Source organism: Chrysoperla carnea, chromosome 1 (genome assembly GCF_905475395.1).
Source record: "Chrysoperla carnea chromosome 1, inChrCarn1.1, whole genome shotgun sequence".
NCBI classification, from domain to species: domain Eukaryota; kingdom Metazoa; phylum Arthropoda; class Insecta; order Neuroptera; family Chrysopidae; genus Chrysoperla; species Chrysoperla carnea.
The window spans coordinates 79,772,794-79,791,139 of record NC_058337.1 but is presented as its reverse complement, the minus strand read 5'-3'; the positions used below and the strand labels follow the sequence as shown (position 1 = coordinate 79,791,139).

At 29.1% G+C, this 18,346-nt stretch overlaps 1 protein-coding gene across 1 annotated transcript in view; it reads left to right on the top strand.

Annotated features, from left to right (window-relative positions):
- Positions 1-18,346, top strand: part of LOC123302642 (cGMP-specific 3',5'-cyclic phosphodiesterase-like) — a 121,134-nt gene that overhangs the window by 102,253 nt on the left and 535 nt on the right. The window contains exons 8-11 of the mRNA XM_044885681.1: positions 7,924-8,247; positions 8,315-8,468; positions 16,897-17,042; positions 17,112-17,346. Coding sequence (XP_044741616.1) covers positions 7,924-8,247; positions 8,315-8,468; positions 16,897-17,042; positions 17,112-17,346 — 859 coding nt within the window. The remainder of the gene's footprint in view (positions 1-7,923; positions 8,248-8,314; positions 8,469-16,896; positions 17,043-17,111; positions 17,347-18,346) is intronic.

Sequence of the window (18,346 nt, the reverse complement as noted above, 5' to 3'; positions counted from 1 at the left end):
AATAAATACTATACCCTAGTATCAATGTTAGTATAAGTAATATTACAGTATTCAATAGGGTTACCCACCAGAAGTATTGTGGGTATCGCCAATCTGTATGGCGTTCACACCAATATTGACATAGTGATATACACAAAAAACCGTGATACATCTCGTTTTTTACCATGATACTTACAAATCTTTTTCTAAAACAATGACCAAAAAATCAAGTTAAAGTTTATATATCTCCCCGATACCCAAAAAATAATAAAGTTACTAGGAATGTTAATATATTTAAAAGATCGAACTGCAAGTGACATATATATTTATGTTTGTAAATATAACCGTTAACAGTTCTATATTGATGAAACAAAAAAAAAACTTAAAAATAAAAAACTATAAAATAAAAATAAAATTATAAAATTGGTCGCATTAATAAAATTATAGCTTCCATAAAATCAAGAGACAAAGATAAACATACTCTTTTCACTACATTTTGATTTCTTTTACAGTTTTTTTTTTTTTTTTTTTGTTATTGTTATACTATAACTTTTTTTTTTCGTAATCTAAAGTATAAAAATATATATGAATTTCAATTTACTTAAAATTTATTACTAATAAATTATTATTAAAGCTTAGAGACAGGAATCCTAAACTACTATGTTTTTTATGTTCTTTTGAATGTTTCATGGAGCCCGAAAATTTTGAATTGTACTCCCAATATCGAATAATTAATTGAAAAATCAAATTTACCAACACCTTAATGATTGAAATTTTCTAAGCGTCGGTTTGCGTATAACTGAATGCCGGTCAAATTGATTTTATCATTATTATTCTCAGATCTACTTATTATAATAACAGAAAAGGAGAACTATCAATTTCGAGTTTGGGAAGCAATAAAATAAATTGCCAGGCCCTGAGAGAATTTTCTTGTTTAAATGATGTAAAGAGCACATAAACAACATCTGTTTTGTATGTAATCAGAATCTAAGTTTTCAAATGTGAGCTTGCAGTCTATTTCAATGTCTATAAAAGATATTATATTCTATAATAAGCTACTATTTTTCAGCAGAAATATTAGTTCATTTATTCGAATGTTGACAACTAGAATCAATTTTACAATGTCAGATTATTATTTAAGTTCAGATTAATATAACGTCTTATTTTCATTATTTCTTTTTAGTTTTTGTGTGTTAACTTCATCACTATAGAGTGATAAAAAAAAAGATTTTAGTTATTTATTCAATATTAAATGTAATTATATGTTGTCTTACATTCATTTAAGGCGACCAAACTTTTTTTACGTCAGAAAAAAGAGGCTAGGTAGTTTATCGACTATTTTTATATAAAATAAATGGGCTGAATACGATGGTGACAAAAATCAATTTGTAAACCATGGGCTTCATTGTTAATAATTATGATTTTGAGCGGCAACTTTCATTGTTTTGATGTTTTTTGACATTTTAAGGAAAACAGTGCGCCGGACGAAAAAAAGTAAAAAGCCAAAAATTTAAGATTTTATCAAAATTCGTCGTTTGGGTCTAGATGCGACCTTTTATCTTTGACCGTTAAATTGTTAACAAATACTATTGTAAACAAATTTATCATCATCAAAAGGTTGTTTAGATATATTATTTCGGTCAAAATATTATGTTTTGTTCATAGAATACACAGTTTTTTTTTTTTTTTTTTTTTTTTATAACTCACGTATTTAGCAATTGCTTAAACAAATTAACAAATTAACTAATTTGTTTATAAGAGATTTGCGGCTGTCTATGGAATTTTTTCAACTTCTCACTCCGAATCAGCATAAATATTAGTAAGAAATAAAAACCATACAAGGTCTTCTAAAAAATTTTATTTTTTTTAAGTTTATTTTTGACCCTTCTTCCATTATCAAATTAATTGCTAATTTTGACTTCAACACAACCAGCCCATAACTCATAAATAAATATAAATAAAAAGTTTACTTATAATAAGGTTTGCTTATTTTAAATGTAAAAATAGAACGTCCCCTACCCGACCAAGCTTAACAGTTTTCTATCTACTTTTTCAAATTGGTATTCAAATGAGTTCTTGTTAGGAAAGTATGAAAAAAGAGTTCAAATATTTATGACAATTTTTCTAGAAATAAAGTATATTAAAATTTAAATACATTTTATGTTTTGATTTATAAATTTTTCTATGAAAATTTAATCAAACCAAATTTGATCATATCATTTTTCATAGTTTCACACTTCTTTTCTATAAATTATTATACCTAACTTTCTGATAGAAAGTAACTGGTTTCTAGTCTGAAAATTTGATTATAAACTAATATTTTGAGGTGTCTATAGTACAAAACTAAAAAATTTATTTGTGGCAATCGTAATTTTGGGCACCCGATAACCACCAAACAAAATTATTTTGTATTAAATTTGAAATTTTGACGAATGAAAGGGTTGGTCCCAAGTGGAATCGACTCCGTTTGACTTGTAGTCATGGTGGAGCCGTAGTGGAAGAGAGTTTTGATGAGGGAGGACACAAAATTTGTAAAAAAATGTTATTCCTGTAAGTACGTTAACACTAATCGTACATGGGAGAAAAATAATCAAAATATGCGTCCACCAGCCGCTTTGCCATAAGATCCTTGTTTAAATATGTCTACTTTTTAAGTCAAATATTTATTTGAATAATCGAAAAAATCCTCCTCAAATACGCATTTAAAGTACATAATTAAGGTAAATTAGAATCTCTGTATTCTTGTTCATAATGCACTAAATTACAGGAGTTATTTTTTTATTTAAATAGCTAGGTTCAGTGTACGTACTGAATGTTAATACACAAAATCGTTATAAAAAAGAGGACGCCCTCTTTTTTTGTAAGGATTTTGTGCATTTGCATTCAGCACGTGATACTAAACCTATTTAAAAAATAATTCCTGTAATTTAATGCAGAAAAAAATTCTCTGTAGTCTGAATGTACCTATACAAAAATTTATCTCCAAAGTTATAAAAATAACACGTTTATGGATATTATAGGACCCTCTAGGTTAACGTATCTCCCAGTTTGAGAAGCACTGCTCTGAAACATAATATTTGGAATATTTGGGTTAGCAGGTATTAGCAAAATAAGAATGGATTTATCTTAAGCAAAGTTGTAGTAAAAATATTATAATTGGATCAATGAACATATACTTTACTGAATAAGAATGATATTTGTCTTACCCAGAAAACTCATATCCCTCACAGGTTATGAAACGAAGCGATAATACACGTTCATTTGCTGATAGCATAAAATAGCACAGTAATATTACATAAAATTGTAACCTGTTACAGTTCCTATGGGTATAACATGCGCTGTGTTTATTTTTAGTGAACAGTTTTAGGAATATCTCTAGAGAGAATTATTTAACACTCTGCACACAATAATTTCATTTCATACCACCTATTGACGTTTATAGTAGAAGAATACATATTTCTTTTTATAAATTTATAAAGATTCTAAGCTTGATTACCAATTCAAGCGATACGAAAAATATGTTTTGAAGGGTTACATCCAAAACAATGTCAACCTATTCAAACAATTTCAAAAATTCAAGAATTTACAAAAAGGGAAATGTTGGTTATTCCATATAAAACAGAGATATAGTCAGTTGTTTTACACAAGTTAACTGTTTATCCCAAAAATTTAACAGAGCTATGTTTATTTTGTGGTATTTACATTTAGTAAATAATAATATATTAAAATGGATTCCATAATGTAACATCAGGAGCGCCATTACACAGTGGACATTTATAAAAGTATAGGTACATGAGACTGTGATGGTAGCTAGGTGTAATACACTAAGCGTAAGTTGAAAAAAATTTCTAGGCAGGCAGAGTAACTAATTACAATTGTTTTTTTAACTTTTTAAATCGATGTACAGATTCATATGCTTCTATTATGACATTCCTCAAACTATCCGGAAACTCAGAACTAACCTAAAGCTTTCTAAAGCTATCTACAGAAATCTTTTTAAAAATTTTCTGATTTTGCACAGGAATCGAATAAAACACGATTGAAAGCTTGTATGTGCGCTTCTTAAAATTTTTGCGGTCACATTATGCGATCATTGTTATAAACCCACATTATAAGAGAAAAGAAAATTACACGATAATAAGACATAAGTAAAATTAATGAAGAAATCAGGACTTTTTTATGAATGTAATTTTATTCAAATTTTTCGAAAACTTATTGTACACAAATTTAATTTAATTTAATTGAATAACTAGCAAAATATTTCAAGAGGAATACTGTAAATTATTTTAAAGCAATATCAAACTGTTTTATTTTTCACAATGCCCAACCATTTTTACCATTTATCAGCGCTACCATGGGTACTCAGCGATTGGATTTACTAGGTAAACCAGGCTTACGCCTATAGCATCACTGTTTTGCTACAATTTTAGTTTTTAATTTAGTGACTAGTCTAAATCTCTTTTCTTTTATGAAAAATATTTTAATAATTTAAAACTAGAATTGTTTATCTTACTTCTTCCATAAAACAACGAGAATAAAGTTTACAGAAATAATAAATCTTTGTAATTAACTTTATATTTTAATTTTACGTAAAATTAATCGTTTTGTACAAAATATTTCAATCCAAAACAACCTGAAATAATTTTCAGTTTTATTCTTCTCCCCCTTTCATGAAAATTCCATTGCTACGCCCTTGTATACTACATTAAGGTTGTACTAGGTACATAACCTTGGGTATATTTTTATATATAGAATACGATACCCAAAAATCCTTTTTAATCCAATAATACACATAACATATAATTTGGTTGTCTATTTACATACATACAAATTAAACAGGGTATCTAATACACCTGTCCACTCAGATACTATAAATTCCTTTCGAAATTTCTAAATGAAAAGTTCTTCGGCGCATCTGAGGCAGTTAACGACGAAGGTGATAATTATTTATTAATTTTAAGAAATTATCTAATAATATTAGAAAAACTTTTATTTTTATTATTAAGCCAATTTATGGGAAATAAAGTTTGTTATCAGGTCCGTAACTAGGGCTTGGCAAGGAGGCTTCCGCCACCGGCGCCACAGAAATAGAGACGCAAAACAAAAAACGTAAAACAAAAATTTAGTAAAGAATCATTTAATTGACGCTCATTAATTTAAAATATTATAAATATCATAATTTGGAGATAGAACAAAATTAAACTTTTTGATTTCAGAATACGTCATAAAGTTAAGAGATTCGATTTTTTTTGATAACACAGGCAAATTTGATCCGATCATATTGGAATTTTTGTTTAAATACACTAATTTTGGGTCATTCTTTTCTGTGGTGCCACTTTTTCGCTTTCTATCATTCATGTGCTTATTTCCGGAACCAGAATTCCTCTTTCTGGAAACCTATTAGCGCTACGTTAATTATGATTGAAAAAACAAATTTGAAAAGAATGACCCAAATTTAGTAAGATTACATACTTGGTTTATCAAAATTGGCTAAAATTTGGATGTGATAGAGCAAAATTAAAATTTTTGATTTCTAATTACGTCATAAAGTTAAAAAATTCGATTTTTTTTATTACACAGGCAAATTTGTTCTTATTGGAATTTTTTTTCAAACCTACTAATTTTGGGTCATTCTTTTGAGCTGTGATGTCAATTTTTCGCTAGATATCACTTTGGTGCTTTGTTCCGGGACCACGAATCCACAGTCTTAAAACTTATTGGAGCTAAATTTATTTTGATAACAAATTTGACTCAAATTTAGTAGGATTACATACTTGGTTTATGAAAATTGGATAAAATTTGGGCCGAAAAATTCCAATTTTTTATTTTAGACCTTTATTTCCTACCACTTATATGTGTTACAGTTATATTAAGGACACACTGTATATGTTTAAAGTTTAAACGTATAGGTAGTGAATATGATCTGTGTATTGTGTATATAAAAGTTAAATATGCCTATTTACCATTTCACACAAAATGTAAATCATATTTCATCAAGTTAAACATTATATTTTGTTTTATATACTACAACATTATTCTATATATGCATAGGTATTCCAACATATTGTGAAATTTTTGTATGTGTAGAATAATAATAAATAAACAAATTTTTTTTTTTTGTATCTATATGGAAGAAAATATACAAACAATGGCTTTTGTATAGTTGACATATTTTATTTCATCATATTATTATAATGCAGACAAATATTGAATAATATTTTTTAATTTTTGAAAGGATCGCTAGATAGAATTAGTTACATATTTTTTTATTGGATTACATATCATATTTTTCTATTGGTTCACGTATTTTAGCAAGGTCAAAGAAAACAAGTGCCCGAGAAACTTTGTGTTTATGATTTTAAAAGTACTAAATAAAATACGTGCAAACAAGTAGCACGTAATTGGAAAAATGTGAAAAATTCAAACGCAATAAAGTTTTTTGAAACAAGAACAAATTTCTGGATTCAAGAAGCTCCTTTTTGTGTGTAAAAAACACAATTGATATTATACGTTTTTCATATGGACTGTGCAAACCGTTCTACAAACTGTTGTAACAACATCAAATTAATAAGGTTGAATTTGCAAGTTACAAGGAAATAAGGCTTTTTGCTCGAAATAATGATCGTATATTCTAGCGAAGGGATACTGGCTTCTTATATTAATAATAATAATAAGAATCTTTATTGACATGCTCGGAGAGCTAATCAAATTACATTAAATTGTGTTACATTAACAAATTAAACATACAAAAAATTAACTCTTATAATATGTAAACACTAGATTAGGTTCGGTTAGAGTGGCTGTCCTGGGGTGGGACACACTTAGACCATAGGGTGCGTTGTGATACCGTAAAAGGGTTGGCCCATTCCCGGGCCCCATCCCCGGCCACTACTCCATGAACCATTTGGAGCTGTTTAAGAACAGCAAGAGGGCTTTGACGTCGACTGACTTTAGGTCCGAGAGGTCGTCAAAGAGAGGCTGGCTCAAGTAAGTCCATCTCCTCATGACAAGAGCTGGGCAGTGACAGAGAAGATGAGATATTGTCTCCTCCTCGTCACCACTGTGACAGCTCCTGCAGTAGTGGTTCAGCATGCTTGCCGCCCAGCCAGTGTCCTGTGATAGCCGCAACAACTTTGCGAACAGAGGCCTTTGGAAGTGATATAGGAACTTCGGTGCGATTGTACTCAGACCATATCTGTCTTGTATTACCACAAGTACGTTCTTCCCTCCATCTAAGATTGGCCTTTTTCAGGATAACCTCTTTCAGGAGCAACTTGCAGTTCGCAAATGGAACTCCCGGGTATTTGTTGATGCTTGTGTCCGGCAGCATTGTGCCATTTCTGACAAGCTCGTCGGCTTCACAATTTCCTGGAATGTCCCTGTGTCCCGGTACCCATACCAGATTTACATTCATTTATTCCGCCAGCTCATTTAAGGACGTACGGCAGTCCTGTGCTAGCTTTGACATGTAAACACTAACAAGAAAGACAAAAAAAAAACTTATAAATAATAAAAAAAGCAAACACTTTATTCACCCTCATACCAATCGGTCCTTTCTCCTTTGTTATATGTCTTTGATATATCGGCCTATCATTATCATATCCTCCTGTTCCTTCACATTCAATATTTGATCCGGATTCTTCAATCCAAAATCATGTATTCCTAAACTCATATGCTCATCTGTGTCCTGACAATCCATTAACAAATAGTACCCCGATTCGATGCCATGATACAGCACACACACTCTTTCACCATTCATTTTGATTTTATTTCCCCAACATACCTCCCTAGTCGAAAACTGGCAAACACTCTTCTCCTAGTCCTTAAAGATTTTAATCTATTTCCAAAAAAATTCCAAAACATTTAATTTTTTTTCATGGAATTTTAATTTTCATTCTTTGGTTATATATGAAAAATGTTAATATTTCTATCATACTTTTCTAGGTACTATGCCGTTGGATATTAAGTGTACGAAAAAATTATCGTCCAGTAAAATATCATAATTGGCGACATGCATTAAATGTCGCACAAACAATGTTTGCAATGTTAAAAACTGGTAAAATGGAACGTTTTATGACTGATTTAGAAATATTAGGATTATTAGTGGCATGTTTATGTCATGATTTAGATCATCGTGGTACCAACAATGCATTTCAAACAAAAACCGAATCACCTTTAGCCATTTTATATACAACTAGTACAATGGAGCATCATCATTTCGATCAGTGTGTTATGATTTTAAATAGTGATTGCAATAATATATTTCAAGTATGTGTACAAAATTTTTGTGGTCCAGTCTGTAAATATAGGGAAAATTAATACGAATGTTTTTTAGGCATTATCGCCGGATGATTATAAGAAAGTGATGAAAATTGTTGAGACTGCCATCTTATCCACAGATTTGGCTATGTACTTTAAGAAGAAAAATAAATTTTTGGAGCTAATTGATAATGGAGAGTTCGACTGGCAGAGTGAAGATAAAAAAGAATGTGAGTACTTCATTTTTATGATACTTAAACATCGATCAAAATCTGGACTAATAAACTTTTTTCTGAATTTTTTAATTATTTTTTTTTAAATAATGAGACCAATAATATTTTGAAAACAAAAGCAGTTCTCAAAACAATCTATCTATATCTACTAGTGCAAATAAAACATTCTTTGCAAATGGAACGCTTAAGGTGCCATATTATTTTATTATCAATGATACTCAGTGCCACATTTATCAGTTAGGCAGCCTTAGGTGGCCGCCTATGGACCTCCATCAAAATAAATTATAGCTTATATTATTTTCACATTTAAAAAAACATTCTATCTTAGGACTCCCGTGTTTGGTCCTAAGTAGATTTACGAGGACGAAAAAGAGTGAGTAAATTAAGAAAAGTTGAACGAAGGAGAAGAGTTTCTGGTCAAAGTACTCCCATTGAGGGTCCCTAGATAGATTTACGACTAATAAAATTCTCTGCTTAAGTGGGCCTCCATCGAAAATCCGCCTATGGTCACAACTGTTGAATATGCGATTATATTCCTGGTCAGTTATTCTGTAGATTTTAATATTTAAAATTATATTTTTAGTTTTTACCTTCCTATATTTTATGATATGTAGATGATATTATGCCAGTTGTGAGTTTGACACGGGTCTAACTAATAATTCACCGTTTAAACTAATTTTAATTTTCGGTTTATGAACTCAATAATTTTAATTAAAATCTTCACTGAAACCACACAGTTAGACAAATATTTAAATAAACCGAACGGTAATATTGGTACTTTATGCAAACGCCAGTTTGTTCATTTAATTAGTTTGGAAATAATATTTATATGATTAAAAATTAAAATTAAACATTTGTATCTTTATTTAAGATGATTTCTTCTCAAAATATATTGTAAATTTGGTGCGAAACCGTTCGAGAGAATCAAAGAATATAAATTTTTCGGATATTTCTTGTATTTTATTCTTGCAAAAATATTTTAGCTTCATTGATGCACAAATTTTTAAGTTTTTGAAGCACATTTCAACCCCTATTTCAATCCCTTACTCTACTATATTATGCATGTATAATACCGCATCAAAATCCGTTGAGTAGTTTTAAGGCTCTAAGCATACATATGGATTAGGGACAAACTGATGGATTGAAGCGACTTTGTTTTATACTATGCATTGATTGGCAATCGTTATCAATTGTGAATGTCTAGCTTTCAATGTCAGAGTTTGCTTCACTTCCAATAAAGAATAGGGATTAAGATCGCAATATCCCGTAGATATGGGTCCATTCCGAGTCATTTACTTTTTGGTAAATAAATCTTTAAATTAGTCACGGCGAATTTGATTTAGTAGGTAGATTCTTTATAACTTCCAAGTTCTTTATAAATCTGCATACAATCTTACAAAATTTTAAACTTTTAAAAATGGCACACTTCTATACAAATTTTACCCCTTACCCCTTATTTTATTATATAAGGGAATAAGACCTTCTATTCTACATTCTCCCGCTCTTCTATTGTATATTCTATATTATTTGCTAGTGAATGTTAGAATTTTATAAAACTGAAACCGTTAACAAAAATTTATTTTCTAAATTAAATTAAAAATCCCTAAATTAATCCCAATATTCCCGTCTACAATTGTTACACACAATTAATTAATTATGAATGTAGATAATTTATACCGAAATTTCCAAAAGTTATTTTCCATATCATCGATAGAGAAATATAATCCCAAAAGTACCTAATCCTTAAGCTTGGAATTCTCAATAAGGTAAGAATGGGTTTATAACTTTATAAGTTAAATACGTTAAAGTTCAAGCAGTTTATATAAATGCGAACCCGGAATTGAAATAAATAGTTAACTTAGTTAATTTTTAAAATGTCCCATAAGTATAGACTTCAACACGGTCTATCAGGAATTGCATTGTTTTTAATAAATTAGAAATGTTTGCAATACAAAGACACTTAAGGCAGTTAAAGGGAATTTTCAAATGTATTAAAAACTTACCAATAATATTTCTATACAAAGTCAAAAATTTTAAATGTAACCATTGATTTTAATTACCAAATTCCAAAAAAAAATGGAGAAAATTGGACGATACAAAAAACTCAAACCAATTACATCACACACTCAAATATTACACAACTCAATATTGCATTCAACTTTTGAACAAAATTTTGAAAAGTATGCTCTTTTGAATACACAAAAATTATAAATCTCCAAAATTATATAATAAGATATACGAGAAATTATATAAGAGAGTTGAAAATTTGTGAGTAACTTCAAATTGTGAGTCTCTTGGTTTTAATTTCATACCAAACCAATTTGTTAATATTAAGGGGTCAAATAGATCCATTTTAGGAGGACTTCTGGGGATGTTTTTTGTTTAAAATTTCAGTTATAAAATATAATACAAGCATTAATATTCAACACTGGGGTTTTTCAATAATTAACCCAGGATATTTTTACTGTTGATGTTTCTGTTAAAATTGCCCGATCTAATACTAAATGCTTATAAATCCACATGTACCCTATATCCAGTTGTTTGAAGATATCTACGAAATTAATAGATACCCTATAGTCGCATCAATGAATATTTTTACTCGGGAGTTCTCAATAGCAGCTCCGATTTTGACGACTTTTTTTTCCAAAATGATTCTTTTCGTATATTATTTAAAATTAGAAACATTTCAGAGGGGTGAAATAATCTGGAGGGGGAATGGGCAATGTCGCGACTGATATATCGACGCCCAGCCTAAAATAAAAGCTTATGATAAAAGTTTGATATTTCGAGAAGATATTGATTTCATACTTTGGGTGTCACTTAAGAAAGAATTTTTCGAAATTCATCCTCTAAAAGAGTGCAATAGGGGATGAAAGTTTGTATGAAAATATATACAAACAAAAATTTGAGTTCACTACTGAACCGATTTTAAAAATTCTTTCACCTATAGCTTGCTATATTATCAGCAAGTAACATAGGCCACATTTTATTTTCAAAAAAATAAGGTTCCGGACCAAAAGTTAAAAACCATTAAATAGTGCAATCGATATTTTTGAGTTCAAAATCATCAAAATCGGAGCTGTTATTGAGGACTCCTTAAGAATGGCTATTTTATGTATTCCTTTATTCGACTATTGTGTGTAATATGTATAACTAAATATATTACCAGATAATTTATATTCAAAGTTTGTTTAACACAAGACAGTTAAAATAGTGGTTAGTATATAAATAAATGATATTAATTTAAATATTACCTATATCCATCCATGTAACAAGTACAAGTAAAAGTTTTGTTTGTATGTAATGATGACGAATTGAGTTAACAAATGAACCTTTTTATAAACAATGCCAATTATACACCAAGTTTTATTCAAATTGAAATAACATCAACTCGACTTTCGGTTTTAATAATTTATGAATAATTTGTAGTCTTATCAGCGAATTTTATGTAATGTTATTTTTCCGTCAAACAGAGATTTTCAGATTGATAAAAAATTTTGGCAATTTTTGTTTTATGTTAATTACTGACCAATCTGTGGTCTGATTAAAGTTTGATGTACAGCAATCTCAGGTCTCAACAAACCGAAACTTCATTTTTTTTTTTTATTTATTATTCTCTTTATGTTCATAATTTAATAGTGCAATAAATAAGCCGGAAAATACCATCAAATGTGGAAAAGTGGTGGAATAGCTCCGATTTAAAAAATTTTTTGTATACGTGTTTCTTAGAACTTCAGCCGCAGTAACCTTGGCATTGAAGAAAAAATTGAGGAAATTTGGGTAGTTTTCCCATCCCCAAAGTACTCCAAATGGTAACAAGTCAATATTTCAATTCGAAAATCGTCTCCCGAGGGTTTTTGAAATCGCTGATCATGAATTCAAGGTTAAAAAGCAACAGAATACAATTTCAACCCCATTAAAACTACCCCTGGAAGTGGTTTCCTTTTCCACATTTTCCGGCTTATTTTTTGTACTATAATATTGATAGTTACATATAAAATAAAAATACAATTACAAAATCAAAAACGTAATTGATAAATTCTCATAAGTGAAATCTGAAAAAAGAAAAAGGTCATTTGAGATCATGAAAAGGTTCAGATCAGATACGATTTGCTCGTATCGTAAATATGTCCCAGATATGCAATTGCTGGCATAATATACTCTGGATTGGAAATATTTAAAATGTCTAAAGTGCTGAGAAATTCTAGTCTAGCGAGTTTAGATCTTTTTGGTCCTGCCGTTCCTGGACAGTCCTCTATCAAATGCTGTACAATCTCTACCGCTTTTCACAAAACACGTATCCTCACACCATCCGCTTTCTTATTTTCCCATTTAAACCCGTACATTCTAAAGTTCGCAAACAAAAAACCTTTCATTCCTATCACATATATTCAGATACTTAGAGCTCTTTGCTTAAAGTGGTCTAGGATTGCAAAGAAGCTAAGGCTCTCATTCGCTCTTATATCTTTCAATAACTTACTCAACGCACGCTCTTCAATTATTCTTTTAACAGCTCTTCTATCATATTCCCCAATTATCTCATTCAGTCCTCTCTTATTCAAGAAACTATTATAAAGAATAAATTTTTGGCGTAACATTAATGGAAATTTGAGTTTTGTGTTATCGGTATCCTGCTGATCGGTGAACACAATATAAAATTGTACATATGATATGGATGTGAGAATCAACAACATATTTTACTCCCAAGTTGAGATTCCCAACCCAGACTAAACCATCAGATTATTATAAGCTCTACAATTTACAAACCAAAGCAATTTTCTAATATTTTAATAGTTTTCAAGTTATTTATCAATATATGATGGTAAAACAAAAAAATTAGAGCATTATTTTATTTTTTTTTTAAATTATTTAACAATGTTTTGTTAATTATTGATTTTATATAAGTCAAACACTACAAAACTACTAATTTCAAATAATTTTTGGCTGGTACTTGAACTTTTTATTATAGTTTCAGTTCACATTCAAACTACATCTTTCACAACTACCAATCTTTCTTCCTTTCTGAATCTTCGATACTTCTAATAAAACATGATATTAAAAGAAATCTCAGAAGCAGTTTGTATGCAAACAACGGGCAGATGGGATCGACTCAACAAATTTGTATTTTAAGTTCTTACAACTTCTGAAACATTCTTATCGTGTATTTATGTCGTATCAAATGTTTATACTACCAATTTTTTTAATAAAAACATAGAAGATTACATGATGGTATTGATAATGAAAATTGACTTAACATATTCAATGTTCCTTATCCTTATATTTGAAACCCCGGTTTAGAATTTCAAAAAAAAAACCAACCTTGTTTAACATTATCTAAAAATTAAAATCTAAATCATGTTTTTTAAATGTTTTTCATATTCTAAAAACAACCAATTAAAATTATTATAAAACAATAACGTGAAAAAGCTATCCATAAAAGAGCTTTTTCTAACAGATTTATAGAATTATTTATCACACATAACAAATAGGAAAACATCTGTATACAATTGAATTTTCGTGATACTTTTACGATAATATTTTTAATGGCTGGAATAATAAAAGATGTGGAAATGTTAAAATATATATTTATTTACACAACATAAAAGCAAATTTTATACTTAAAGTAATAAAAACAAAATTGGCTTAAATATCTATCCCTAAACATATCCAGAGACGTAATTTAATGTCTTTTGAATGTTAATAGGATTTTTAAAAGTATTTTCAGGATACATAAAATTAAGAATATATGTAATTTTTATTGTAGTTCACATGTAATTCGTATTGTCTTTATATTGAGGGTATTTATGTTAATTTATTTGTTTAGTTTGAATTGGGTGTGTAATCCTTTTATACTTGTTTTTGATACATACTTAATAAGAATTACAGGGCTATACTGAAACCTCAAACAAATAAGTTGAAACTATTAAGTATCGTTTAGAGGACTATAAATATGTTAAGGTTTTATTGGTTAAATATACCTATTTAGTACAACCATAATAAATCTGTATGGTTTAATTATGCTTAGCCTACCAACTTTTTTAACAACGGAAATTTTGTGAAAGGGCGTTTTCTTACAAACAGTTCAGAAAAACCTGCCTTTGACATTATATTCTAAGAACCAACAATATGGATAACTACAATATATGAATAAATTGACCATAAAATATTCTTTGAAATCTAATCAATTTTATTAGTTTTAAATATAATATCTGGATGACCGAGCTTTGCTCGGTTATTCGCCAATAGATGTCAGCAAGAGTCATATTTTTCACTTTAGACTACTCAAACGCCTCCTTTTTGTTATGTTATAATTTGCATTGTATTTCATTAACTACGTTATACACCAATAGATGTGTGATGAATTTTTTTCACTTTAGACTACTCAAACGCCTCCTTTTTGTTATGTTATAATTTGCATTGTATTTCATTAACTACGTTATACACCAATAGATGTCTGATGAATTTTTCATGAAAAGACGGATAAAAGGACATTTCTGATAAATGAAACCTAGCTAGATCGACTTATCGCCCCAAAAAACCCCTACATACTCATTTTCATGAAAATCGTTGGAGCCATTTCCAAGATCGTTGGAAATATATATATATATATATATATATATATATATATATATATATATATATATATATATGTATATATATATATATATATATATATATATATATATATATATATATATATACAAGAATTGCTCGTTTAAATATATAAGATTCATAAACCATTCTACAAAAAATTAGCTTTTACAAAAATTTAGTAAGTAAAAAACTTGTAACTCTCTTAATGCTCTCTATACAGGACAAAATTGTCAATCTGATCAAAATTCCAAGCGGACAGAACCATCTAAAACTATTCGTTTCGGCATTAGAGCCCTTCAAATTTCAAATATCCTAAAATCAAGTAAGCAGTTTCATATTTCCATATGAATTCATCATATAAGAGGATTAATTCCAGGACCAGAACTGATTCTTGAAACCTATTAGAACTAGGTTAATTTTGAGAACAAATTTGAAAATTATGACGCAAATTTAGTATAATTATATACTTGGTTTATCAAAATTGGATAAAATTTGGATGTGATAGAGCAGAATTAAATATTTTGGATTCTGATGACGTCATAAAGATAAAAAATTCGATTTTTTGATAACACAGGCAAAGTTGATCCGATCTGATTGGAATTTTTTTTGCAACCCACTAATTTTAGGTCATTCTTTTCAGCTGTGAGGCCAGTTATTCGCTAGCTAATACTTATTTGCTTAATTCCAGGATCAGGACTATTGGATCTAGGTCAATTTTGACTACAAATTTAAAAATTCTGACCCAAATTTAGTAGAATTACATACTATTGGTTTTTCAAAATTTCCAAAATGGTACTTTTTGATATATTTTATTGAACAGGGAATATATTCTATAATACTAAAATTTTAATACAATTTTGTTTGTATTACTCTGTATTATTTACTTTATTTATTATCAACAAAATTTCGATTTTGAAGGTTATTCATTTCCTTTGCAAAATATTCCAGTATCATTTAGGAGACAATGAGTTCCTTAAAAATGTATTGCTCGGAAATGTTGAGAGAAATCAATAATTTGATACTTTATCATTTGAATAAATTTAAAAAGTTTATCAATTAAATGATAAACATACAGACTCTTTAACGCAAAATGACACGACTGGGGCGACTCTTCCCCATTTTGCCTTTACCCTTATGTTAAATACTATCAGTATACGAATTTTCATCAAAATCGTTTGAGCCAATCCCGATATATATAAGTCGCAACATAAATACTTTATGCCACCGCTATGTACCCTCGTTACGGCCCTGATAATGGTCAAGAACCGTCTCAAACCATTCACTTAGAGTTTTAAAAATGGAGATAATTTTTATTAAAGTTAAAAGTATTTATCAGCTGAATATATATAAACTTGGTAAATACTTTATTTTTTACCCTTGCTTATTTTGTTAATATCTTTATTTCTTTCTTATTTCCGGTATCTAAATTATGGAAATCATGTATACTCTATATTACGACGCATTACATGGAAAGTACGTAAAAATTATTTTTGACCTTTCCAAGGGCTTAAAACGGTTTTTGCCTTAATATACGTTATTGGACATTAATTAAATCACTAAATCTTGGGATTAATTAAGTTACTAAATCCACTAATATTGGGGATTTATTAAATTAATTAGTCATATCTGATCGAGTCGATAAGATAACAAATATGTATTTCTTTTTTTTTTTCTTGTTTTACCATGACATTTGTTTTCATGAATTTTTGCAAATTTGGACTTTTACAAACCAATTTTTCTTTTAATTTCCATATATCTATTTTTAAGAAGGTATATTCTTTGAAAAAAGTTAAAAAATACTACACAACTGAAGGCAATTTTTTATTTACAGTACTATGTGGAATGATGATGACAGCATGCGATGTTAGTGCCATAGCAAAACCTTGGGAAGTACAACATCGTGTAGCTAAATTAGTGGCAGATGAATTCTTTGATCAAGGAGATTTGGAACGATTACAGTTAAAACAAGAACCCGTTGTATGTATTCTTAATTAAATCTATTAAATATAATTTTGAAACTACTCAGTAAAAATGTTTTTGTTTCAGGCAATGATGGATCGAGAACGTAAAGACGAACTACCACAAATGCAAGTTGGCTTTATTGATGTAATATGTTTGCCATTATATAAAGTATTAACAGAAACATTTCCATGGATGGAGCCATTATACAAAGGCACTTTGGAAAATCGTAAAAATTGGCAAGATTTAGCAGAAAAAGTGGAAATGGGTTTAACTTGGATTGATCATGACACAATTGACAAACCTATTGAAACATTAGCAGGTTAAACATTAACAATTTTGTAATTCTGCATAAAGACCGTATCTAATCACACGATATAGCACGATAATATCCAAAGATACTTCACTGCTTTATTTTGAAATGAAATAAATGAAAAACATTCTATTTTGAAACAAATTATGGATTTCTCGATTTGTTGCTTTAAACATGGAGTATCACAGAAAACCAGCACTTGACAAAGTGTTAAAAGATATTAGTTTTCCATCTATTTCAAATTAAATCTTTACAAAAAAAAATCGATACGCAATGTCTTATCTGGGGATTCCGATTCTATAAATTTACAATTGGTTCAACCAAAACCAACCATAAAAAGCCCTCTGGATTGGAGCGCCGATGCCACAGCCAATGCCGCTTATAACATTTGCAGTCTCCTATTGTCTGAACTTATCGCTAACGTGTGACTAGATACTTCTTTTATTAAGCAAAATTTTTTAATGGTCAAAACTATCTGCAAATAATAAAAATAATTTGAATGGTTTTTTTCGCATAGATATTGATGAGGAAAATGAATCCGGTATAAAGTCGCAATTTTTTCTTAAATGGATATCTAAAACCTTACCTGTATGATACTAAACTAATATAATATGTTCATTTTAAAATGTCTTTCGCAAGAATTTGTGCATTCTGAAACAAACAAAAATTCGATGCTTGTAATTTCAACCCCTTTTTGAAACATTATAGGGATAAATTTTAATCCGTGATTTGAATGTACATACTTTGCAAGAAATTTCGCATGAATTAATTTTTTATAATCCTGACAAAAGGCATGTTAAATTTGAAAATTGAATGAAAATCCGCTAAATCTAATCTAATTGACTTTGAAACCTTCGCTGTGGGGTTTAATTTAGAATGAGAATAGTTTTTCTTTAGGTTATGGTTCATGTTGCTTTAAAGCAAAAATTTATATAGCTACATTTACACTTCTTTTCGGAATTAAAATTTCTCACTTGTAGAATCTTGGTTTTTCCCATAATACTTTCCC